This window comes from Culex quinquefasciatus, chromosome 2 (assembly GCF_015732765.1).
Source record: "Culex quinquefasciatus strain JHB chromosome 2, VPISU_Cqui_1.0_pri_paternal, whole genome shotgun sequence".
NCBI lineage: Eukaryota > Metazoa > Arthropoda > Insecta > Diptera > Culicidae > Culex > Culex quinquefasciatus.
Genome location: NC_051862.1, coordinates 157,393,198 through 157,419,129, shown reverse-complemented (window position 1 = coordinate 157,419,129; position 25,932 = coordinate 157,393,198). Strand labels below are relative to the sequence as shown.

The following is a 25,932-nucleotide window of genomic DNA, read 5'->3' as shown; positions in this document are numbered from 1 at the left end:
GGAGGATAAACTGAGGAGGGATTCATCTGTTATCCTTGTGGTTTTGGCTTTTTCGAGAAGCAACGATTTAATCCAGGTGTGTCATTCATTGTAAGGGAATATTTTCAAGCTTTTTTGACAAAAGATGATTGATTAACTGAAATATAGTTAAATCTTAAATTTTGGCAATTCAATTCTTCCATTCGTCCTGAAAACCAGGTATAACTAATTCAACTAATAACTGGAAACAGCATTTTCATTTCTGATTCTGATTGATGTAAATGTTTCCACGAAAATGCTCTACATTCAAATGAGCCTAAAAGTTCCACGTACGACCATAATAGACGTCAAGTCTTTTGTACCCCAATTCTATCCTATTGATGCTTTCAAAGCATGGTTGCCGGAGGGGCAAATTCCTTCGAATTCATTGCCGATTCCATGTTTGCACTTTCATTCCAGCTTGACTAATTGCTCCGAGGTTCTAACCCGTGCATAAAATTTGCCAGGGACCACACACAAACTGTTGCGCCCATTCATTGTGCACACCTTCGTCGTTGAACTGGTGCGGAGGTGGTGGCGCCCACAATATGGACGGACAGCCAATTATAAATCATAATGAATCGCCTTTCGTGACCTGGTGATGCCTCACCCCAGGCTAGGAGTCGTCATCGGGTCAGACGAGATGAGATGGATTGCGTTTCGGGCCGATTTCGCTGTCGTCAACATGTTTCAGTTGTTTTAGGTGTGCTTGAATGGGTTTCAGGGTTTGACTTGCCGATTCCTTTAAAATTTCAGAAAATTAGTACGTGCATGATCCTCCTTTCTCTAAATATTAAATTCTTCATGATTGATCAGTAATTTTTGAATTTATTTACAAACAAGAAAATATCTTTGATTTAAAGGTTAAAAACGCTATTTTTAAACCAATCAGCTTTTCGATCGATTTGTGTCCAATTTACAAATTATAAACTTCACATAAGGTTCAAATTGTTTATTTGCGCGTCCTTTAAATACTTTTTACTGAAAAATAATAAAAAAAGATTTTTTTTGTAATACGTAATATGAACTTTTATTATAGTTCTGATCATTGCCGAAAAGAAATAATTTTCTCAGAAATTTACAGCCCTTTTTTATTTTGTTTAATATGGCCAAAAAGTGATTTGGATCGTCTATACACTTTTTGATACAAATTTGACAGCAGTCCATGCAAAAATTGTCTTAAAATCCTAAAATTGATAAATCCATATCTCAACCTATCTCAACCCATTTCGCTCAAAATTTGTACATATGCCTAAAAAAACAGAGGGTTTTTTTTTCAATCATTTTTTAAATGTTACGTCCTATTTTTCTATAAAATCCCTTTAAAACTATACAATTATAGTACTGCATAAAATATGCATTTCGAAATAGTGATAGATCTGCTTTTTTTCACCGTTATGTATTTGGGGTTCAAGTTTCAGAAGTTTTGCGGTTTTTTCTTCAATGTGTTGTATATTTTAGGATAGCTTAGTGATTTTTCATTTTTTTAAATGCAAGTTTCACGGGGATTATAATTCAAAACACCAAAATTCACATTATATTTATCTTCAATCAACAATAAATATAGTTCATAAATTCTTAATTGTTAACTTGAGACTGATAGACAATATCTCAATATTTTTTTAAGAAACTTAACATTACATGACATTTTTACTGCATGAAACTTGTTAAATAATTATAATTAATAAAGCAAAATATTTTTCTCTAATTTCCTTCTATGTTATCTATTTTACATGTCATTGAATTATAAATCAAATCAGATTCAACCGCATTGTCTAGCCAAAATAAAAAATGCCATTTTGTTTATAAATTTCACGGGATGCCTGTGAAATTTTCAAAATTCATGAATTTCACATTGTCTCAAAATCGCTGAATTTCACTACTCTAGTTATAGATCTTATTGATTTTCGAATGGTTACGCTGTCCGCTTTGTAAGCGGATGATTCTGGGTTCGATTCCCATCTGCTCCAACCTTCCATCGGATGAGGAAGTAAAATGTCGGTCCCGGCCTTGGTTGTTAGGCCGTTAAGTCATTCTAGGTGTAGGAGTCGTCTCCATGCCATAAGTACAAACAACACACCCTTCCAAGCCTACTCCGGTGGAATCGCTGGCGGCGGTTGGACTCGCAATCCAAAGGTCGCCAGTTCAAACACTGGGGTGGAAGGTTCCTTGGAGTAGAAAGAGGTTTGGGTGCTCTCCCCATTCAAGCCTTCGGACTCCTAGGTTCGAGCAGAAACTTGCAATAGAGACCACAAAAGACCCGGGGGTCGTTAATGTGGATGGTTTGATTTTTTTTTGATTTTCTAATTTTAAACCTTTTGAAACTGGTCCCAGACACACTCAACAGTCATCATAACAAAATTAATCGTTGTGTGTGTGTGTGTGTGTGTGTGTGTGTGTGTGTGTGTGTGTGTGTGTGTGTGTGTGTGGTCCAATCCAATACCCGCTAACCGGTAGCGAAATTATGGGAAAGTATAATTTGTATCAGACTTTGTATATGCCGAATGCTGATACAACTTATCTCAGTCCCGGGTATAAGGTGGTGATGGCACTCGCGCTGCTTCCAACGACCCATTTCAGAATGGCAGAGATCCTAGCGGCCCAATTCCGAGGTCGTTGGGCATTGTCCGGCCCCGCTTAACATAGAAGTAAGCACCAGACGGATTCTTGATCTATCTTAAGACTCCCTATCAGAGCGTATTTAATATGAGAAGAATACAACATGTTTTATAACCTTCAGATGGCCGACTGGTTAGAGTCCCAGACCATCAATCCAAAGGTGTGAGTTCGAATCCCACCTGATTCAGTTTCGTTTTTGTTCATATTCAATGTTCCAATTCCTGATTCCAAATTTCAAAGGTACCGACCGGGATTTGATCCCTGAACCTTCTGCTTGTGAGGCAGAAGTCGTAACCATTAAGCCACGGAGCCGGATATCAAAACAAAATTCATCGTTATCTCTAAATTCATACTCTTTGAAATGCTGAAATCTGACTGAAAATCGAATATTACATTGTTTTCATTACAACCAGGGTTGGCAGGGGAAAATTAAAAATATTTGGTTAAGTATCTGTTAAAAATCTGGAAAATTCTGGCTGACGAAAATTTTAAAATTATGAAAGTTGAAGGGAAGAGTATGAATTAATTCAAAAGTATGTAGAATTTATAAAATGATAGTATGTAGAAGTTTGTAGGTTGATAAAATGATTAATATAAACTAAAACGTTCATTTTAATTAAAAAGTTAATCAAAATTGGCAAAAAATTAAAAATCATTAAAAAAACTTAATTTGGCACATTATTATTTATTCTGGCTGACACCTGAAAAATCTAGCATGTTCAGATTTATCAGGTAACCTGGCAACCATGATCATAAAAGTATTTTGAGCGCCATAAAGAGGACTGTGTTGCCGGATTTTTTAAAGGTTGGGTCTTATTTAAGCATTAATGCCTACTAATAAACACTTTGAAAAGATGTTTTTTAAATATATCCGCAAGAGAGGTGAATATATATTAAGATGTAACAAAAATGATTTTTTGGCGGGCATTCAAGGGTTTGTTTCGGTGGGCGTATTGAGCCCAAATGCAAAATATGAGCTTGATTGAACGTAACAGGAGCTGGCGCTTTGCATTTGAATTTTAAATGGGATTTAACCCGTGAAACATGATTTTTCTTCAAAAATGTCACTTTTTGAGGCATTTTGGCCACTAAAGCGTTCATTGGCGTGTAGGCCAGATCCTTGCGCATCTTTTGGTATATATAACATTGCAATTTTGAGCACCATGGAGCTCGGTACAGACCTTCAAAGTTTACAATTTTTTCCAAAAATCTGCCCCGGCAAAAAAAATATGCGTCGTGCTTCGCGACGCCCTAGACTCCATTTGATTTTGCTGGGGTCAATTTTTCGAAAAAATGACAAACTTTGAAGGTCTGTACCGAGCTCCAGGGTGCTCCAAATTTCAATGTTATATATACCAAAAGATGCGCAAGGATCTGGCCTACAGGCCAAAGATTTTAAAAATAAATGCTTTAGTGGCCAAAATGCCTCAAAAAGTCATTTAAAAAAAATCTTTTTTCACGGGTTTAATCCCATTTAAAATCAAATGCAATGCGCTAGCTCCTGTTACGTCCAATAAAGGTTTAATTTTGGGTTTGGGCTCAATACGTCCACCGAAACTAGTTCAACAACTTTCTAATGCTTATCACAATAACAAACGGTCTTCAATTCTAACAACAGCCTAGTTGGCTGAACATGAAGAAAGAATACTGCACTAATTGCTTGCACCTATGTATACTTTGTCAACGCGCTCTCATTACGAACCACACAGATAATGAAAGTGACTCACGTGATGCCAGCAGTTTTTATTCATGTTCCGCGAACCGATCAAATATTGCTGCAAATCACACTGCCTGTGTCGTCCCTCGCGGGTGCATCAAACTGTACCATTTTAATTATGTCTCAGGAGGAGGCTCATCTCTCCAGGCTCACGTTGCTGCTAATTGTTCCGTGATGATGATCGGGGATCACATGTATCGAATCCGACCTGCAATTAATTAATACATGCTCCCGGATGCCCTCGTGGCATTTGTCGTGACTGAGATTACTGGGGTGGGTGGGGGGGTTGAGTTGGAGGACCGAGAGGTGTTTTTGTATGCGACAGATTAATCATTTGCGCGCGCTCTGCTCACCTTTTGTCAAAACTTTGTCAAAGCGGAGCAGCCCCTTTGTATCATCCGTTTCTGTAACATTCTGCATGAAAAGCTCGTGACCCCACCCCCTCGTGGAAGCTCTCCAGGATCCGCTGCAACCATCAGACACACGCCATTCCAATCAATATTCATTGAATGAAACCCGAAGAAACATTCCCCTTTCGTGACCGGAAATGTTCCCCGAAGGAAAGTTTTATCACTGCCACCCACACCCGCCACCCAGAAACCCATTTTCACCCACTGCAAATATGATTGTTCTCCGGCGCCTTCAGCGTGGTGGTGGTGGTGAACGGTGGTGTGTCGTGCAAAAGTCAACCCATTTCCCGGAAAGCTAAAGCTCTTTGTTTCACCGGTTTTCGCCCAAAGTGGCGTTGTAGTAATTGATTTATCATACACGGGGCAGGAATCACAGAGAAAATGGTGCCCTTGTAGAAAGTTTCGGCGTGATCTTGCTATATTGACGCAATCGTCATTTTGACGTTTTGGGGGGAAATGCATAGGCGTTCGTGTCAGAGGGTCAAACAGCATCTGACCAAAAATCCCATTTAATTTGCGTCGCAAATGCAAGATGTGACAAATTTGCACATTTGTTTGAAACTTAATTTCATATGAACAGTGTCAAAATTGCACGGAGTATCTACGGTTTTCATAGTCTAGATTAGAATCAAATTTGTGGATCTATTAAGGCCAGATGGTGACGCACTGAAAGCTTAACAAAATGACGTCTTTGTACTTAAATTTTCACAAAGTATACGTGTGACAAGATAGCACACTCACGACGATATGGAGGGAGCTTGACAAATGAAACCATCGGAATCAGTGTCTGCGTTATATTTTAAACGCAGTTCGTGCAACAAAATGCAGATTTCATGTTTGATTTGTGATTTTCTAAAGAATCATGTGAAGGGGGAGATGACAACCTTTAAGAATATGTTTATTGTACTTTAAAAAGTCTGTTGAAATGTCGAAGAATATTCAAACGTACATTAACCCTCTACTGCCCAAATTTTTTTTCGAAAATTTTTATTTTTCCCGTGTTTAGGTTGTCATTTTGAGCAACTTTTGTTCTACGAAAAACTTTACATCTCTTGTTTTATGTTTTTCTTGTTTCAATTTTAGTATTTTAATTTGCATTTATCTTGTTTGGTTTATGTTTTTTTATAGTATTCGGTCTATTCTACCACCTCCTATCATTACATTTTGCCTATCTAGTTTTTTCATGTTTTTACTGTCACTTTTTTCAATTTTTGCTCGTTTTTCACACTTTTTGCTATAAAATGGCACCATTATCATTTAAACTGTAAAACAAATGCGTAAAAACATAGTCTGGGACACTAGAAAAATTAATGCATACATTACATTTACTCAAAATTTACGAAATATTAATAAAAAACACAGCCAAAGTTGACTTCTCAAAAAATGACATTTTTAAAAACATTGGCAAAGTCACATAAAACAACTAAAACTTCCAAACCATACATTGTCTAAAATTTTAAGAGTGCTTATTTCCAATGCTTTTTAAAGATCAAAAATTGGTTGAAAATTGATTTTTGGCGTTTTTTTAAATCGAAGTTTCGCAAGACAGAATTAAATCTTGTTTTGATTTGAAATTCAATAAAACGTAAAATAGATAAAATAGAAGCATATCAGAGAACACATTATAGCTTTATGAATGAAAAAAATATAACATAAACTGAGCATGTGCTTGCCCATTAATTTATTTTCAAATATATATTTTTTGGCTATTTTTCTGTTATAATTAAACAAGATCAAACTTGTTGAACAAATTCACAAACTCTTATTATAAGTCAGTTTTACATATTTCATTATAATGTTTTGCTAAAGTTCTTTCAGTATATAATGTCATGATGAGAACAATCTTACGTGACTCATAAGAAAAAAAAATGAAATAGAATTAGAAAGGTTTTTTTCAACACGAGTCGTACATTTTTGCAACATTGCATTTTTGCAACATTTGCAATTCCGAAACACGATTTTTGAATGGAGTTTTATGTCAAACATCCACGTGCTAACGCACCGTTAAAAACGAAAAAATAAATAAAAAAAAAAGTTCAACGTTTCAGCACCCATTCCAGTGTTGAAAAGTAGAACTTTTCAGCACTGGTATTGAAAGGCATTAATTTTCTATTCTGTAATTTTTGGTAGAGAAAAGTAGGCCGTTTCGTTGCTCGAGAATGACAGGTAAAATAAGTAGTTTCACGACGGAATAGAGTAGAAAATCAACTCGCGACAAAATTTTGAGGCTGGAAATTTTGACAGGTATAATTTTCATAAAGTATTCGCCTCCTTTTCTCACCCACAGAAAAATGGGGGCAGTGTAGCTGTCAATCGTTTAAAGACTCACTCATAAAATGAACTTTGAGTGATTTGTGTTAATTTCTGACGTCACGATTTTCTCCTCAATACCTCAATAGCAAAAAGTTTTTTTTGGGTCACTTCATTTTGAATTGATAAAAAAATGATAGTTGGTTGAAGTACTGATATACAAACACACATTTTTAGCACGTAATCTGTTACCACTCCCAGATGTTATATGCCATATGTTTTTACTATGAAGAAGTTGACGATTTACCGTGATTTTGAATTATTTCATATAAGAATCTAACACTAGTCAAAGTTTTACAGAAAAAACTTTTTTTCACAGTTAAGTGAGATTTAGCTTCGAACCAGTACATAAATATCACTTAAGATATCATAACTTCAGACAGTGTTGCCAGATCTTCAAGCTTGAAATCTTTTTGATTGTCTCCTGATTCACCTATAACGTTGTCTCTATAATGATTTTTACAAAGCTTATGCTCAAAGCTTCATAATAATTATAAACACCAAAGCGAGAGAAATTAAAAAATTTGGGTTTCAGTCGTTTCAGTGATTTAGTAGCTCTTCCTTTTTCGGTTATACCTGAGTTTATAGTTGATTACATTTTTAATCAGGCGATTTCACTTCATAATAATTTGTTACTTTATTGTTGTACTGTTTTTTTTCATTTCGTTTAATTTTCTCAATTTTTCAAAGAATGCTTTTATGATAATTTTAAGTGACAACTGTCAGTCTTAAAACATCAAGCGATTCCTGGTAAATTTTCGCCATCCAATTCTGCTAGTATTTCCATGAAAAGCTTTCAATTGGTCTGCACTTAAAATTAGCATCCAGCAGCTGCCGCTACAGCAGTCGCTTTCACTGTCACAATATTACACTATAACTCAGTTAAGTGCCCACACGCTACCATTTCGTCCCATCCTAATGACATATTCATTGAGATCCTCTTCGGAGCCGTTTAGCGCTTGCCACACCACATTCCAGAGAGCCCGGTCGAGTAGTTTCAGCACAGAACAATGTAAACTTCATGAATCCCCCATTTTGGGTACCATTTTTGGGTTGTTCAGTGGTTGTGATGCAAACTCCCCCTCGACGAAATAATGTTCCGCAAAATGCACTTGAGCTCTCTTTGGCAGTGCAATGAATGGTCGTGGCGGTCGGTGAGCATTTATGAATCGATTGTGTGCCATCGAGCAGCAGCTAAGGACCCCCAAATATGTGGAGTGTTCTGGTTTTCACTTCAAACACATATTTCCTACCGGGTGATAATGATCGGTTCATTGCACTGCGCTGGTTTGTTGGCTGGTTGGGCAGAATGGAATTTGGCACACCGCAATATAACGTGATAAATGAAACCATTGATAGTGCGAGGGAAATAATTGAGGGGGATAGAGGGTGCTTTCAATTTCGCTCACTTAAGGACTAATTTAATTCATATTTGGTAGAATAGATGGGCAGAAATTCGACTGTATTGGTGAAAGCGATATTAAAAACAAGCGCTGTTATCAAAAATCGAACACAAGACCTTTGGCATATCGAATACGCGCCTTTGCCGTTTCGGCTACCACGGCTCGATGATTAAAAGTTGGTCATTTTCCAACATAAGACACTCAATGGGATGAATTTGCCCAATGAACGAACTGACACCATTTTGTAATACACTCAACCCCCGGTGGTTGGTCACTTTTCGTTTGACACTTTTTTAGTTTGTACCCCGTTGGTTGGTCAAAGTCAAACTAAAAAGTGACGAACTGTCACTTTTTACACGGCACTCACGCACACTAACTATCAAAACAAACGTGTAAAAGGGGTGTCAAACTAAAAAGTGACCCCGTTGATTTGACAGTTGGTGTCAAACCATCGGGGTTTGAGTGTAGTTCACTCGCGAGAGCTTTATTCTTTCATTTGATTTTGGCAGAGCTTTTCTCTCAGCTATCTATTTCGATAAAAACGTCTTTTTAATTTAATCACTTTTTGCAACACCCACAAGATTCCCTAAAATCGAAAAAGTCAACTTTCTTTCATCACCCTTATGGACATTTGTAGGGATTCTGTAATGGTTTATTTTAGTTCAGGAAAAATTACATAAATAAGTGCATCCAAATATAAAATGTGAAAAATCGTTGATTTCAAGAAAAAAAACTCAGCCGCATCTCTCACTGCTTATCTTGACATTGAACATTCCATAAATCGTGATTATTTTCCGTCAATTCAAGGCCGCTGCTATCACTGTTCCTTCCTGACGACTTAACCCGCCCAAATGCACCTGAGCCCCCATCCTTCGATTCCCGGTCTGGCCTAAACGGTCCAACAACGGTTCGTTCAGCGCAACAATGGATCATTTGGGCAAAGAGACTCTCCCCCGGTCAACACTGAACACCATCGTGTCACAGGAAAGCACAACGAAGCAGCACGTCTCGTCGTCGTCATCGTCTTCAACGAGGATTGCACATCGTCTTGTTCGAAGCCCAGGTCGTCCCTCAGAAGTTTTCCGTCCGTGCTCCGGGAGCGGAAAAACGAAACGGGGTTTTCCTGCTTCGCTGGTTAAACGACAATGAACGGTTGAACTTGAGGCCAACAGCAAGACGGCACGAACTTGAAATTTCAATCACGTAACAACATTTGGAAAATTTTGAAATTTTTATTTATTAAATCTTTTCTGAGCCAATGATCCATTAAATATTATAGGAAAATTGCTCCGAGCAGAAACTCACGAACAAACCGGTCGACGACGAGGCCATCGATTGTTATGGCCGCCGGTCGGTCGGTTGGAAAGAACCGGAAGAACAAGTGGAAAGGTCGTGGCCGAAAGGGTTATTCCAAGGGTTGGGGATCAGCTGCCGTTGGACGCTTCTTCTTCTTCACTGCTTATCACTCTCTGACACATGGCTGCTGTTGGAGCTGTTGGCTATTTGTGGAAATTTGAAGAGCCTTTTCCAAAATGCGTTAACCACCACGACGGATGGTCGGACGGTCGGTCAACGGATCATTATTTGGATCATCAGGTTCTTTGATGTTTATTTTCGGGCCATGACGTTAACCCAGGAGCCGGTTAATGCGAGGCGACAGATGTTGGAAAAATGACAAACAATTTTAGAACTGCGCTCAAACCTACATAATTATAGTTTCCTTTTATGACAAGCACGTCACAAAACTGCCAATGTGCGCCGAAAGACGTAAGTTTACACCACTGAAGCATGAATTCAAAAATGAATATCTTTTGAGGGAATTTTTTGATCGATTTCGTGTCTTCGGCAAACTTTTAAGTATGCATGTGGAATACATCGAAAAAATAATACAAGGATTTTTTATGATTTTAAAAATCACTTTTGTCCTTCAAATTTGAATTGCAAAATCATTTTTATATGATAAAAAAAATGGTCAAAGCAATTTTTAATTTAGTTTTTCAATTTTAATTTTCATTTGCAGCTAAAACGAGCATGGTTGATGCCTCACCCAGCCGGCCTGGGTTCGATCCCAGACGGTCCCGGTGGCATTTTTCGAGACGAGATTTGTCTGACCACGCCTTCCGTCGGATGGGGAAGTAAATGTTGGCCCGATCTAACCTAAAGGGTTAGGTCGTTAGCTCAAACCAGGTGTAGGAGTCGTCTCCCTGGGTCCTGCCTCGGTGGAGTCGCTAGTAGGCAGTTGGACTCACAATCCAAAGGTCGTCAGTTTGAATCCCGGGGTCGATGGAAGCTAAGGTGTAAAAAGAGGTTTGCAATAGCCTCAACAATCAAGCCTTCGAGTAGGAATCCCGCGATCGAGAACGCCAAGGCAATGCTGCAGACTCTACAGTGTAGAGCGAATAATTTGATATTTTGTTTTTTTTTTTTTTTGACACAGCCTTTGGTTGCTGACCATTAGGGTGACAAGAAAAATTGTATTTTTTGGAAAATCTGAAGAGATTCTTTAGGCAATAATAAGTAACTGTGCCAATTTTGAGCCAAATCGGTTAAGGTTAAGGGGTCGCTTTTTATCGTTGAAGTTTTTTTATGGGGAAAACCGCGGAAATGTATGGGGAAAATCATCGCTTCAGGATTTTGGCATTAGGTGGCGCAGGTCTCGCCCGAAGTTGTCCAAGTGGAAGATTCTTGTAAGAAATTTAATTTCCTTCAACTTTGTCGAAGGGTGCAAAACGATCCGAATTGAACCTGAATTTTGGTGAATTTTTTTAAATTTATTTTTTCATGTTGATATGCTTTTTATATGCCCCTTATATACTTTAAAGTACATAAGCCGATTTCTTTTCATCGCATTGCTAATGACTCATAAGGATCAACTCGGATCGTTTAGCACCCTTCGACAAAGTTGTAGGAAAATAAATTTCCTACAAGAATCTCACACATGGTCATTTTTTCCCATATAGACTTCAACCTTGTCCTAATGGGTAACTTTTGTCCCTGATCACGAATCCGAGGTCCGTTTTTTGATATCTCGTGACGGAGGGGCGGTACGACCCCTTCCATTTTTGAACATGCGAAAAAAGAGGTGTTTTTCAATAATTTGCAGCCTGAAACGGTGATGAGATAGAAATTTGGTGTCAAGGGACTTTTATGTAAAATTAGACGCCCGATTCGACGGCGTACTCAGAATTCCGAAAAAACGTATTTTTCATCGAAAAAAACACTAAAAAAGTATCAAAAATTCTCCCATTTTCCGTTAATCGACTTTAAAAATTTTTGGAACATGTCATTTTATGGAAAATTTAATGTACTTTTCGAATCTACATTGACCCAGAAAGTTGGAAAAAACACGAAATTTTAAAATGAAATTTTTTGTTCTAAATGAAAAAATTACCTTTCTGGGTCAATGTAGATTCGAAAAGAACATTAAATTTCCCATAAAATGACATGTTCCAAAAATTTTTACAATCGAGTAACGGAAAATGGGAGAATTTTTAAAACTTTTTTAGAATTCTGAGTACGCCATCAAATCGGGCGTCTAATTTTACATAAAAGTCCCTTTGACACAAAATTTCTATCTCATCACCGTTTCAGGCTGCAAATTATTGAAAAACACCTCTTTTTCGCATGTTCAAAAATGGAAGGGGTCGTACCACCCCTCCGTCATGAGATATCAAAAAACGGACCTCGGATTCGTGATCAGGGACAAAAGTTACCCCTTAGGACAAAGTTTCTCGCAAATCGAAGAGGGGTCAGGGCAACTTTTCCCGATTTCGTGTGAGTTGGTAGAGAATGACCCATGTACATCCTTGGACCAGCTCCCATACATATTTGCCCATTCTCCTTTTTAATCACATTTCTCGTTAACATTGGCTTACCTATATAAATAAAAAAAAAATCGGAAAATTGGAAATGACGAAAGGTTAAATTAAAAAAGCACCAAGTATTGAAATGGATGACTAGAAATTGTAGATTCGACGGTCTGCACATACTTTTCATGCCAAATTGCCAATTCACAATCCAATAACTTCAATTTAAAATATTTCCACAAAACCACTCACATCAAAATATCAATTGGCTTCCCCAACCCACACCTCTCGACCCACCGTTTCAATCAAATGATAACACCCTCCACCTCCCAGGATCTGGCCTGATCCTCTTACAGCACAGCACACGCCATGAATAGATCATGGCCATTCATTTGCTGCGGCGCGAATTTAATTGCCACTGGCAATTACTATTTTTTATGCGAGTGGCCCAATATTTCACCCCGGTGCTCGTCTAATTGAAACTTACTGAAATCAATTTTCTCCAATCGGGATCGCGACTCCTTCTCCCCAACCCGCCAGCGCATCCTATTTTGGTGCCAGATCGGCAATATTGGTGATACCGTCAACTGGGGTGATTTTGGGACATGTGCACTAATTTTGTTGCTCTGAATCTAATCTAACTAAAATCAATTAAAAATATCAAAATATTGTGAAAAACATCATAAGAATAGCTGTCCCGATTCACCCCAAATGACGGATTTCCTTTTTTCGCGCCACCCAGAAAATTGCACACCCACACTGCGATAAACCATGAAATGGAATAATGAACGGAGAGCGAAATGAGAGAAGGAAAAAAAGTACTCTGATTATGTGCAATACACGTATGGGCTCGAAATTATATCATTATTGCATTATTTTCCGAATTGAAAATTCATTCATTATACAATTGGATGCCGGCAGGGTTCGTTCGTTCGTTCAGCTCACTTGCCCATTCGCCACGTGGCCCACTTTCAATTGAGTCCCCGCGCTGGAGTTGCTAGAGAGGGAAAGTAGTGACATGAAATGGTTCACAGTGTTGGAAGTTGCAACTATCTCGGCATATTTTTTTTTAAATTTCATTCGAATAGCCCTTAAAGTGACAATTTTCATAATCACCAATGATGCAATAATCATCATCAAAAGAAAATCTTTGGATTTTCATCAAAAGAAAAAATCGGAAGAGAGCATGGCTCTCCTCTCTCGCGCACGAAAGATCGGTAAAAGGAATCCAAAAAATCATCATCTTGATTATTCGGCAGAACATCTTTTTCACTACTACACTTGTAACGTCACACGTCGAAAAATGACCTATCACATTTTGTAGATGGGCAATGTGTGTAAACAAAGTGAAATAAGTGATTTTAGGTGGAGCTTATAAGGAAATTCACAAAAAAATCATCAGCAGATTGATTTTCTTGGAGAATTTCGGAAACGATTTTCTTTTGCGTGATTCGCCGCTCTCTTTAGAGGGTGAAGAATGTTCGCAAGCGAAATTGATTGTTTTGCGATTATTCCATCCCTGATAATCACCAAAAAATTTAGTTTAAAATTATGAATTTTACTTCTCTGACAAGGAGGGCCTCGTGGCGCGGTGGTTAGTGGCTTCGGCTGCCGATCCCTCCTTATCCTCCTGGGCTTCTATCGGATGGGGAAGTAAAACGTCAGTCCATTTGCGTAAAAGAGGTTTTGAGTGACTCACCACACATAACCTTCGGACGCCTATAAATGAGCAGAAACTTGCAACAGAGCCCACAAAAGACCCGGAGGTCGTTAAAGTGGATTGCGTTGCATTGCTTCTCTGACAATTTGTTAACAAAATCAAGTCTACAACTTTATCACCATAATACCCTACAGTGAAATTATTTTCAGTTTGTTTTACTATGTCTTGTTACCGAAATTAAAGAAAAACAGATTTTTCTATTCCTTGTATCTTGTTTATTGTTCCATGTTGCTCAGTTTTGAGCTGCAGCTGACCGGTCTCGTAGGTGTAAAGGTTCAAACATCTAATGAATGAATTTTCGAATTGATTTTGTGCACAGTAAAAAAAAATCATGGTAATATTACATCTTTTATGAAAAAAATGCATAATTTAACTTCTGAAAATGTGTGATTTTACTACTATCCTGGTGTAATGTAACTTTTTCAGTCTAAAGTGAGGTAAAATTACATCATAAAAGAGGTAATATTCAACCCTCCAAAATTACACCTTCAAACTTTACACACTGCGGGGGCCAGAACCACCAGTTTACCGGTTCTTCCTGCAGCAGACGAAGCGGACGACCAGTGGACCAGAGTTCAGGGCGGTATAAATAAAACGCCGGATTCGAGTGCTCCGAGAGGCGACTTGCCTGCTCGGAGGCTTAAGTAGAAAGAGACCGTTTTATTGCACCTAACTTAAAATGTAACATTTGTTCTTACACAGAAAAAAAAGTGTAAATTTACCTGACTCGTAAACATTGTTTCAAACGTAAACTCACTTCATGTAAATTTGAAATCCGATGTAAACGGTTGAATTTCACTTAAAGAGCCAACATGTAAAATCAGATTCAATGTTTTTGATGAATTTTACGTAAACGAAGAGTTCGTTCATGAAAATCAACAGATATGAATGCACGAAAAGCATGTAAACCATGAATCTTATTTAAAACATGTTTAACGTAAACGTTAAAACAATGTAAAATTGGTTAAGTTTTGCCTGCGTTTGGGATTGACAGCAAGCAAAATCAAAACAAAGTTGTGTTCTCGCAGGTCAGCTTGGTTGCTCGCGGAATCTGTTCTATTTTCCGGTCGATTAACCAACTACCAAGATTCAATAAGCAGTCTCTATTGCAGTTGGGGACATTTTCGGTCGGTGTTCAGAAAGCCATTTCTATTCCCACTTGCATCTGCTGGAGAATGAAAAACAATTTGTGCAGTTAAGAAAAGTGTTTCCGCTGCTGATACTGACGGACAGATTTCAAGACTGCTTTGCTGGATTGTGGAGTCAAAACTAGGAAAAGTTGTTTGGAAAGCTGGAATCGAAGTAGAAGTCGCTGAATCTTACGAAACCGGAGTCGGAGTGGAAAAAAGCGATCCACCTCCGCAGCTCTTCTAGTGGGTTTCGTCGCATCGTCAACGTACTGTCAGCCTCATCAAATCAAAAGAAAAGTAAGTACTTATCTTATTTACTTGGTGTGTGTCACTTCTTTGTCGTTTTCAGGGCGCCAAATTTGTGATTTCGTCTGGAAAACTCTCGTCGCTCGCGCACGGCTTGTTTTTCCTCCCGAATCAACCTCAGAGATTATCCGGCTGGGCAGCTCCTCCCTTTTCTCCGTTACGATAGCTTCCACAAGCAGCAGCATGGCCATCACGATCGTGACCAGTGTCGACCAGTACAACAAACTTATCAGATCGCCGGCCCTAACCGTGGCGTTGTTTTCCGCTGACTGGGCGGAACAGTGCAAGCAGATTCTCACGGTGATGATGGAACTGGCCAAGCAGTTTTCCGCGGTTCAGTTCGTGGACGTTCCGGCGGATGAACTGTTCGAGGTGGTGCTCAAGCACCAGATCGATGCCGTTCCGACGGTGAACTTCTTCCAGGTGGGAAAGGCCGTTGATCGAATTGATGGTGTGGACCGTGTGGACATTGCCGCGCTGACGACCAAGTGTCGAAAGCTGGCCGGAGCAGCAACATCAGTTGGTGGAGGTGTCAAGGAACCGCTTGAGGATTGGCTAAAGGCGCACATCAACCGCGCAAACGTAATGATCTTCATGAAGGGTGGCCGCGACACACATAAAAATTGAATTAATTTTGTGATTTTTCCAGCAATCCGCGATTTTTTTTTGCAAAAAACACAATCGACGTTGTCAACTTGACAGCTGACCACTGCAAATAACGGTATCTTACCAGATCAAAGTGATGTACGTTATAGGTGCAGCCTTTGTTGGAGTCGACAAAACTTTAAGCGAATTTTGTTATGGGAATTGGGTCCTTAAATTGAGTAAGATTGGTTATGTTTTTGAATGAAGCGATAAATTTTGCGTTAAAGAGTACTTTTCTGACAACAATGAAATTTTGATTTCTTTTTATAAAATTTTTGTTTTTCAGATTTTTTTATGTTCCTTTTGGTAGAACTTTTTGAAAATACAAAAACAATACACCTATAAAAATTTATAGGTGAGCGTGATTCCGGGGACCCCAAAGTTCTTGTTTCCCCTCGAGTTGAGCATACGCAATCATTTTTTGTAAATTTTGGTAAATTAGCTTTATGAGATGGGTTTAAAATATTTTCAATCGATTATAACAAAAGCTTTTATACTATATTTTTTTAACCAATTAAAATTTAATCATATTAAAAAAAATTTAAACCTTTTATATAAATTAAACAAGTTGATTATTTTTTTTTTTCTGCCAAAGACTTTATATGAATCAAAAAAATATCATTTTTCTTCTGAATACTTTGGCATTCTAACGCTGATGTACAGATTTATGACGCCAGGAAATACAGATAAATTGACCGTAGCAACCCTGAGTCGACATTCTTTTGCGTGAGCTGTCATTTTTGCTGTTCTCAGGATTATCCGTTTTCGTCTCAATTCGATAAAAAATTCCCACCTGCTGTGACTGAAATAATATGCAAGTTTGTTTTGGTTTTCTTTTTGTGATAATTTACAATAATCATAATTCGTTTGTTTCAGAATCATGCCGGACGATTACAAAGTACTTTTCTCCACGAAACGTAAAACAGTGCGGCACGCATCACGCTGCCAAGTTTGAAGTGCTCTAATCAACAATGACCGAGACGCTGCAGCTCCGCGGCCAGCTGGTTGGCCACTCCGGCTCAGTTAACCAGATCGCCAAGTAAACGGACATGATTCCCGTCGCGCGACAAGACCCTGATCGTGTGGGCTGACCCGGGACGACGTCAGCTACGGCATCCCGCAGAAGCGCCAGTACGGCCACTCGCATTTCATCAGCGACGTTGTGCTTTCTTGGGACGGTAACTACGCCCTATCCGGCTCCTGGGACAAGATCCTCCGTTTGTGGGACTTGGTCGCCGGCAAGTCGACCCACCGCTTCGAATACCATACCAAGGACGTCCTGTCGGTTGCGTTCTCCGTGGACAATCGTCAGATCGTGTCCGGCTCGCGCGACAGGACCATCAAGCTGTGGAATACGCTCGCCGAGTGCAAGAACACCATCCAAGAGGAAGGTCACTCCGACTGGGTGTCCTGTGTACGCTTCTCACCGAACCACTTCAACCTAATCAAGGTCTGGGACCTAGCCAACTGCAAGTTGAAGATAGACCATCTGGGCCACAATGGCTACCTCTACTCGGTGTCGCCCGACGGTTCCTTGTGCACGTCCGGCGGCGTTCCTGTGGGATTTGAATGATGACATATATCTGCACTCGCTGGAGCACAATGATGTAATCAACGCGCTCTGCTTCTCGCCGAACCGGTACTGGCTGTGCTTCGCCTACGGACCGTCGATTAAGATCTGGGACCTGGCCATGGTCGAGGAACTGAAGCCGTCGAATGCCATCCTGCCGCAGTGCCTTTCGCTGGCCCGGTCCACCGACGCACAGACCCTGTACGCCGGCTACTCCGACAACATCATCTGCGTCTGGCAGGTGTCCGTGTCGGCTCGCTAAGAAGTATTCGTGTGTGCGCTAACTAAATCCAGGGACACCAGTCGTCGGCAGGAAGCAGCCCAGAAGAGTTACACGCAGCTGGTAAGTTGTAATAGAATAGCAACAATTGTGGAGTATTAATTTATACTTTTTTTTTATACAGCTCGACAAAGCCGCTGATCCATTCAGCCCATCCAGGAACCTCAAAAGGGATTTGAATTTGGCCGATCGCTGGATTGACGCAACAGGACGCAACGACGGCCTTACAGTGACCAGAGGCTCTCTGGCAGAAATGATGTTGTGGATTATTTCTGCTCTCGTTCGAGCGTAAGTAAAAGTATTTTGCTGCGCGACGTCAATCTGCATCAGAGGGTTTCGGTCGAGCCGTCCGTGTTCGACTTCATCACCAGTTCTAGTTCTGAAGTTCTGAAGTGATAGTTGATCGAGATGAGTACTCGGCTATAGGTGCAAGGTGCACGATTTGAAATGCTTAACTGTAAGTATTGCCATTTTTTCTGAGTAAAAACCGCAGAGCTAAAATCACAATCTGAATTTATGACAAACAAGTATGCATTTTGTGGAATTTTTTTTACTCCGTTGAATTGAAAATCCCATACTATTTTTCAAGCTTTTGATCGCCTTTAGTTTGAATTGATTCTTTTTTGTTTATCTGGTCAATAATAAGCATTATTTCAATGGAATCATATGCTTGAATTGATTAGAAAGGATAACAAAAGAGTGATCTTTCATACTACATTTTGGCCATAAAAGTATTTGAAATTTACATCGGATTTAAAATTCAACGGAGTAAAAAAAATTTAAATCTTGGTAAATTTACGTAGATTTCATCGGAAATTTACATGTTTTCAAAACGCTTTTTGTTCTACACAATTAAATCGGATGGCATGTAAATTTAAAATAAAGTTGATGTAAATTAGCATCATTAATGACGTGCACTTTTGGTACATCATAAATGATGTAAATTTACCGGATTTTTTTTTTCTGTGTAGAACTAATCGCTTCTTCAATCACAGATCGTTAAATCGTACATAAACAAATGCCAAATCTACCCTACGTTGTGTTTGTGTATCAGTGTGGTGACATTACCCAGTTAACTCAATCCGAATTCTGAAACGGAATCTAATTAGAATCGTATACAAATTCCGTTTCAAACGCAACAACTGGTTCCGTGTTCGAACCGGTTGTTGCGTTTGAAACGGAATTTGTATTCGATTCTAATTAGATTCTGTTTCAAAATTCGGATTGATTTGACTGGGTAGTAATTAACTACACAGAAAAAAAAATTCGGTAAATTTACATCATTTATGATGTACCAAAAGTGCACGTCATTAATGATGCGAATTTAAATCAATTTCATTGTAAATTTCAATGCCATCCAATGTAAACATGCAACAGCAAAATGTTCGATATTTGTAAATTTCCGATGAAACTAATGTAAATTTACCAAAGCAAAATTTTTAGCTCCGCTGAATCTCGAATCCGATGTAATTTTCAAACGCTCTATAAAAATCTGGCTACAGAGCAATAGGTTTTTGTTTACAATTTTGCCAAATTTGAATATTTTATACTTTGACAGCTTAAAGTTGACCAAAGATATATTTGGAAAAATATGCGTTTGGAAATTATGTCGGAGAATAGATTCAGCGGAGCATTATAAACATACATTCTGAAAGAAGTTTGCAAAATATTAAAATAGAAAATACTTTAAAATTAAAAAATAGTACCGTCAACTGGGGTATTTATAAAATATTTTGATTTTTTTGGTTGGTTTCGGATAGAACAGACTCAGACTAACAAAATGTGTACATCCATTTCCAAATTTAAAACCTTTAAGTGCTCTTAACACTGCTGTCCCTATTCAGACTGTAGTCCCGATTCACCCCAGATGACGGTACTGAAACTATCTGCAGTGTGGTGGTGATTTTGGCAATACGGAATGAACTTACCAAACACGTTTCTGATACTTTTGTTGGTGGATAAGTGGCCTCGAAGATTTCCTTTTCAAATGAGATCTTAAACCCGCTGCATATTTCCTGCGTATACGTCAAATTGTCAGGTTAAATCCACGAAAATTAATCTAAAAAAAAGAAACAAACTATTATTTTAATAATCTTTTGAGGTTTGAAACTCCCAGATCATTTTAACTCACCATTGGTAAACTCTGGCAGTTTCTTGATCCGTGTTATGTTCTTTAGTTGTGCAGTCTCGATCGTTCCAGGCTGTGCAAACGGTTTGGGATGTGGTTGGCGTTGATTCGAGGCTCGATCAGAATCAGATCAGATCTGTTGTTGCCCTCGTTAGTTCCACCGTTGTACTGCATTTCTTGCCGTCAGATGGACATGCACTCAGCCAGCTTACAGTTGAAAAGAAACTGCATTCTAAAAAGATGTTTGTTTCGAACTTATTTATACACTTTTAGACTCATGAACATTTTGTACTTACGCTTGCAGGCTATAATGTTCCAATTTCTGGGTCATATTGGCACATACAAACTCAGCTTTCTGGCGCACGTCAGCCGGTCGGAAATCTTCGAGGGCAAATTGCTGGCAGAGGTTCATACAGACTATTTTCTTGGGACACAAATTAACGTTTTGGCGAAGTTTTGCCCTGGAGGAAGTCTGCTGCGTGGTGGCCTCTTATCGTTGCGGTTATGGTGTTGTAGATGCAAGAAATTATCATTATATAGCGTCGAAATCAATATCGCTTCTGGCTGATTCTGATTACAAATCGAATGATCCTCAAATTAATTTGTGCCAAACTGATCACTGATCTTCGTTGAATGAGGAGTCGACCGTAAACTGGAAAATTTAATGAGACATGGAGTTAACAAAGGAAAGGGACTGGAATTGATTGCGAGTACTTACCGTAATAATCTCCGTCTTGCTGAACGCTGAGTTTTAGGAATTCAGCTTAGGTTGATCCGAAACCTGCAACAGCGACCGTAGAAGGTGGTGCTGCCTCTGAATCGCCTACTATTGTGGACAAGTCGCGAAGTTGCCGGCTAGATGATGAGAAAATTGGACGATTGCGATAGCGAGATTTGTTTACAACCAAAACTTTGACGTTTCGCATCAATGACGTTGCTGCTCAAGGCTGTATATCATAGGTAGAAAGCCATGGTTGCTGCTAAACTGAATGTCGGATATCTTGTCGGAGTCAGAGATGCCAGGCATGCAGATATCTGCAGATTTGCTGAGATTTTCAGATTTTGTTTCCCTACACTCAAAGTCAATAGTAAATATATGTTTCCCTAGTTCACCCGTCGTCACCCTTTTAAAGCAGGTGTGACAATAGTATGGCCAACGGGCCAAATGTGGCCCGCGGACCCATTTTAAATGATCATGTAAAATGGCCCTTTGGACCACCTGTAAAGTGATTTAAAAATTTTCAAATTAAGCTTTAGTGAACATTTTTATTTTTGTTAATATAGCACTTATTACATATGTTGTTGACAAATCTAACATATTTTTGGAAATGAGTTATGAAATGTTCAAATTTGACTAAAGTGGAAAACTGTAATGACAGCAAAATAGAGATATTCCATTTAAGGGTGCACAGCAACGAAGGAAGTTGTTGTCTTCTTATTCCAAAATTGTCAAACTTACGGACCCAATCCCGGAACAACGCGATTGTAAAATTAGTCAAACTTTGTTGTAAATTACTTTGTAGACAGTACTTTGGGGATGAATGAAAAATCATATCGATAGTTCCCGTAGTTTTAAAGATACTAAAGTGTCTGTAACTAAAATCTGGGTGCAAAAGCTCTGGTTGATGTGCACCGTTAAGTGATGAGTATGGCTCGGCCTCAAACTTATAAACAACCCTCCTCGGGATTTGAACCCACGACATTTGGGTTACGAATTGAGTACGTAACATTTGATTCTGGCTGACCAAACGTTATTGAAATTGGAGGAATAATTTCTGAAAAACCTATTAGCAACGATTTATAATTTTAGTAGCAAATTATTCTAAAATAAAATAACTCTATTTTTCAAGCAGTCCTAGTTATACAAAAAATGTAAAAACAGTTAAAGACTATTTTGATTCGATTAATCATCTTTTGCCTTGTGTGACCTCATAGAACGAGCTGTCAAGCAAGTAAAAATCTATTTTAAACAATTTGTGGTAGTTCAAAGTTTATTGTGCTCAGAAAAATAAACTTCATTGTTGTCAGTAATAAATTCAACAAACTAAATTGAATTTTAGGACCAAATTGACTATGTAGGTAACTATGTTAACAGGAATGTAATAAAAAAATAGGATAGCCTTGGGAAAAGCATACAGTTTCATGGTGCATCCAACATCTCCTAAATAACATTTAAACTAACAATAATCAAACAATAAATAGACAGCATTAAAAAAGACTTGTATCAAAAGTTTGCAAAATTATCTTCTTTTTATTAACATACCAAAGATAAATATGAGCTCCATTAAAATAAGTTTTAAGATTTAGTAAACAATCAAAAAGTCCAGTTCAGACTAACTGTAAAATCTGACGAAAAAGGATTTTTAGAAATCCATATAATTTTCATAAAAACTACGATATAAATTATTTCAGAATGTTAGGAAAATTACGATTCAATTTATAAATTCAAAAATATTAACGATCATTAACTTTGCGAATCGAGGTGCATTTTTCTGCAGATTTGTGCACACTCAACTCCGACAAACAGCGCATGTACCTTGGTCAGTTTACACCCTTGCCACTTGTCAAGTTTGACTTCTGGCCCTGCGATTTGAACATTCTAAAGAGGCGCATATAAGAAGCGTGCGCAAACAGTACGTCTCGCTCACACTTATGGGATAAGATATCTTACAAAGCGAGATGCAATGTTTGCAACGCAATGCTGAAACGTTCAATCGAGAAGTTCCCGAAGTTCCTCGCGAAAGGTGGAGTGTGGAGTGTACAAAAGTGAACGTTTAAAATTTAAATAACTTACTTTTTCGTTACATTATCACTATAAGCCTGGAATAGCTCTTGCAAAATCACCTATTGGTGGAAAATGTTCGGTCAAATTTGGTGTGCCGCTGTTGATGCTCCTCCTGGCCCTTACTGGAAGAACTTGATCCGGACGCTGCACCATCAAAAGGCAACTGAAGAGCTGATTCACTTTTGTAGCAGGACTAGCTGGCCAACGAAGTCTACTTATCGGTAAACACGGGCTGAAATAGATTCTCCAGATGATCCCGGGGGGTGTGTTCGTTTGGCATGAGATAGCATTGTGGAATAATTATTTACGGGGAAGTGATTTACCTGACAGAATCGGAAATTCCTCCTTAAAGGCTAGTACGCTGATCGGAAGGAAAGGGGTCAAGAAACAGCTTTACGAACAGCAGAACAAAGGAGAGGGAGCGATTTCTTGGGGCCTTTCTTCACCCTCTCTGACTTGCTTGCGCTGCCGCTGCTGTCCATTTGATTTTTTTTCTTGACCGGTTCCTTCCGAAGTGCGTATACCGCTTAAACCTTACCTTAAAAACAAGAAGATATGGGCGAGGAATTACCAGCAACATTCCGTTGCTAACAGGCCAAACATCATGGGCAAAATCAACAATCGTGACGCAAATCTTTTATCGAAATGAGTAATTAACTTACTTGCTAATAAGCAGCTGGAGGACTCAGAATTCTCCTCACCGAATAGTTTCCTGTAAAGATTATTCCGGTTGGAACGTTTCCGGCAAAATAAGCCGGTGAATCTCACCGGATTGGAAGATTTTTTCAAAACACTGACATTTTGTTTACATTTTGGTATTTCTCGTTTTCTTGTCAGTTTTATTCGACTGGCAGAATTTTTGTTGCTATCTGTAATAAATCTCTCGTTGATTGCACTTAAACATAGTAAGTGATCATAAATAACTAGAATTCAAACTAAAAGTTCACATCTTTCTGAAAAACACGCCGGCCTTTTCGACAACACCACCCGAAATCGACAACAATGTTGAACTGTCAGGAACAAGAACAAACAACAATTCAAATGAAATTTACGTCTTTAATATTTACGTGAAGCAATTTTTAGATTGAATAATTATTTACATGCTTTTTACGAATTCAAATCTCCATGTTGACAACAAAATCAAAACCAATTACATAACAAATATGCATTACGTTGAATCTAATTTTACATGAAGGCCCTTTAAGTGCAAAACAACTGTTTACAATGAATTTCAAATTTACATTGAGCATGTTTACGATAGAAACATAAATTCAATGTCGTGTAAATTTACATTTTTTTTCTGTGTACACTGCTTTGGCGAGGGGTACTTGTTTACACAGTACTAAAGAGGAGTTAGGGTGGCTGCAACAGTTACATTATACACACATTTTCAAATGTGCAGATGAGCAATTCAAAGCATTTTCGAGTCTATCGATCGGCTTTGTTTAAAACTGGCGCGCAGTAACCCGAGACATATCGACAACTTTAAACCAAATTCCGTCTGTTTGAATTGAATAAATACTACAACTACATTAAACTTTAAACAAAATTGGAACCAAACGTAAAATCCCTGAGTTTTTTTTTATTTCTATAAATTCTTTGATATTTTTGTAAACTCGATTATTCGAAGCCTCGATTAACCGAAGATTGATTATCTGAAAGTTAGTAAGGGACTTCGGATAATCAAATCACGAATCAAACATTTTTTTCGTATTTTTTTATTTTCTTTCTTTAAACATCAAATTCGAGTTTTGTGGATCCTAGATTTAAACATTCTAAATGACTTAAAAGTAATTGAGGGTCATACTTAAACTTAACGATTGTAGACATAAATAAGACATCGAATAAAAATCGTGATTTGATTAACCGAAGTTTCAATTATACAAAGTGCCAAATGCCAAGGTCTTACGATAATCGAGTCTATACTGTAATTAAAAATTAGTTTTAATAAATGTTTGTTTTTTTTTTGTAAGAAATATTATCAATTATGTTTCGAAAGAAAATTCAGGAAAGTATCCAAAATGAAAAAAAAAAATCAAAAGGTTCACTTGATTTAAGAAAAAGCGATTTTCAGTCCCTAAAAATATAAAAAAAAAGTTTTCGTAAAAATGATTTCAAAATTTTAAAGAGAAACATCGTCTGCATGTACGTATGTGAGCAATTATCTACGAAATCGGTCTTTTTTCTTCAATTTTAATTTTTGTATTTTTTGAAACTTTTTTGGTGCCTTCGGTATGCCTAAGGCTACCAACTCTTGCTGAGCAATAATCCGTATACTTTTCCGACATAGCACCATGGAATAACAAAAAATGTCAAGGAATTATTTAGAATTTGGGATTAAGCAATATTTTTGTAAAACGTTTAAAAGTTTACGAAATATCAAGTTTGCTTCTACGAATAATATCATTGTCAGTGTTTTCACGAAAACATTTCTAGAGCTTTTAATGTAAAGGTCCTATAAATACAAGCACAACACAAGGTTTTCACAAGCTTTAGAAACAGCCGGACCCTAAGATGACAGTTTTCGTGAGTTGCGCGTATTCACCGACAGATGGCCAGTGGGCCTAGTCGGAGACCACCCATTAAATACGTAACTCGAAAACTGCATGCGAAACTTTTTTTCGTGACGGCTTTCGCGGCACGCTCACTTCAACTGTTCTAGACTAATATTTGAACGTGGCGTATTTCTGAACAAGTTTTATTTCAAAATGACTCCAGAATGCTTATTTTGTCGTTTTAAACCGAAACAAAGCAAAAACAACATTTATTTAAACTATTCGCCATTTTCAAAAAAAAAATGGCATTGAAGGCCGCCATCTTAGACCCACTGGGCCCACAAAAAGGAGTACGCTCAGTTTGTATGGGAGCTGTCAACATGCTTCCAGGTTGTTTAGAAAGCCTTTTGATCTTTTATTCGTTTTCGTTTTCGTTTTCGTTTTACGGAGCAAGGTGGGGGACGCGGCCTCAAGTCAGTCCAAGTCCGGTTTCTTGTGGAAAAAAGGGTAGTGGCCGAACTAGTATTGCATACCAAATGAACACCACCGGAAGATATAGGGGATCGGGAGGGGGGAGGTGAAAGAAAATT

General features: G+C 38.3%; 3 protein-coding genes and 1 pseudogene across 6 annotated transcripts in view; 3 read left to right on the top strand and 1 right to left on the bottom strand.

The window, feature by feature from the left end:
• Positions 1-705, bottom strand: part of LOC119766367 (glycine-rich cell wall structural protein 1.0-like) — a 37,836-nt gene extending 37,131 nt beyond the window's left edge. The window contains exon 1 of the mRNA XM_038250865.1: positions 629-705. Coding sequence (XP_038106793.1) covers positions 629-705 — 77 coding nt within the window. The remainder of the gene's footprint in view (positions 1-628) is intronic.
• The window catches only part of LOC6045655 (hemicentin-2), a 149,616-nt gene that overhangs the window by 16,693 nt on the left and 106,991 nt on the right, over positions 1-25,932 (top strand). The gene's annotated exons all lie outside the window — the stretch shown is intronic.
• LOC6040708 (thioredoxin H-type) lies at positions 15,503-16,066 on the top strand. Its single transcript, XM_038250864.1, has one exon. The coding sequence runs from the start codon at positions 15,623-15,625 to the stop codon at positions 16,064-16,066; it is 444 nt and encodes a 147-aa protein (XP_038106792.1). The 5' UTR covers positions 15,503-15,622.
• Positions 17,027-17,968, top strand: LOC6043631 (annotated as a pseudogene).

Coding starts and splice junctions, on each gene's coding strand:
- LOC6040708 (XM_038250864.1), top strand. CDS start 15,623: ATGGCCATCACGATCGTGACCAGTGTCGACCAGTACAACAAACTTATC.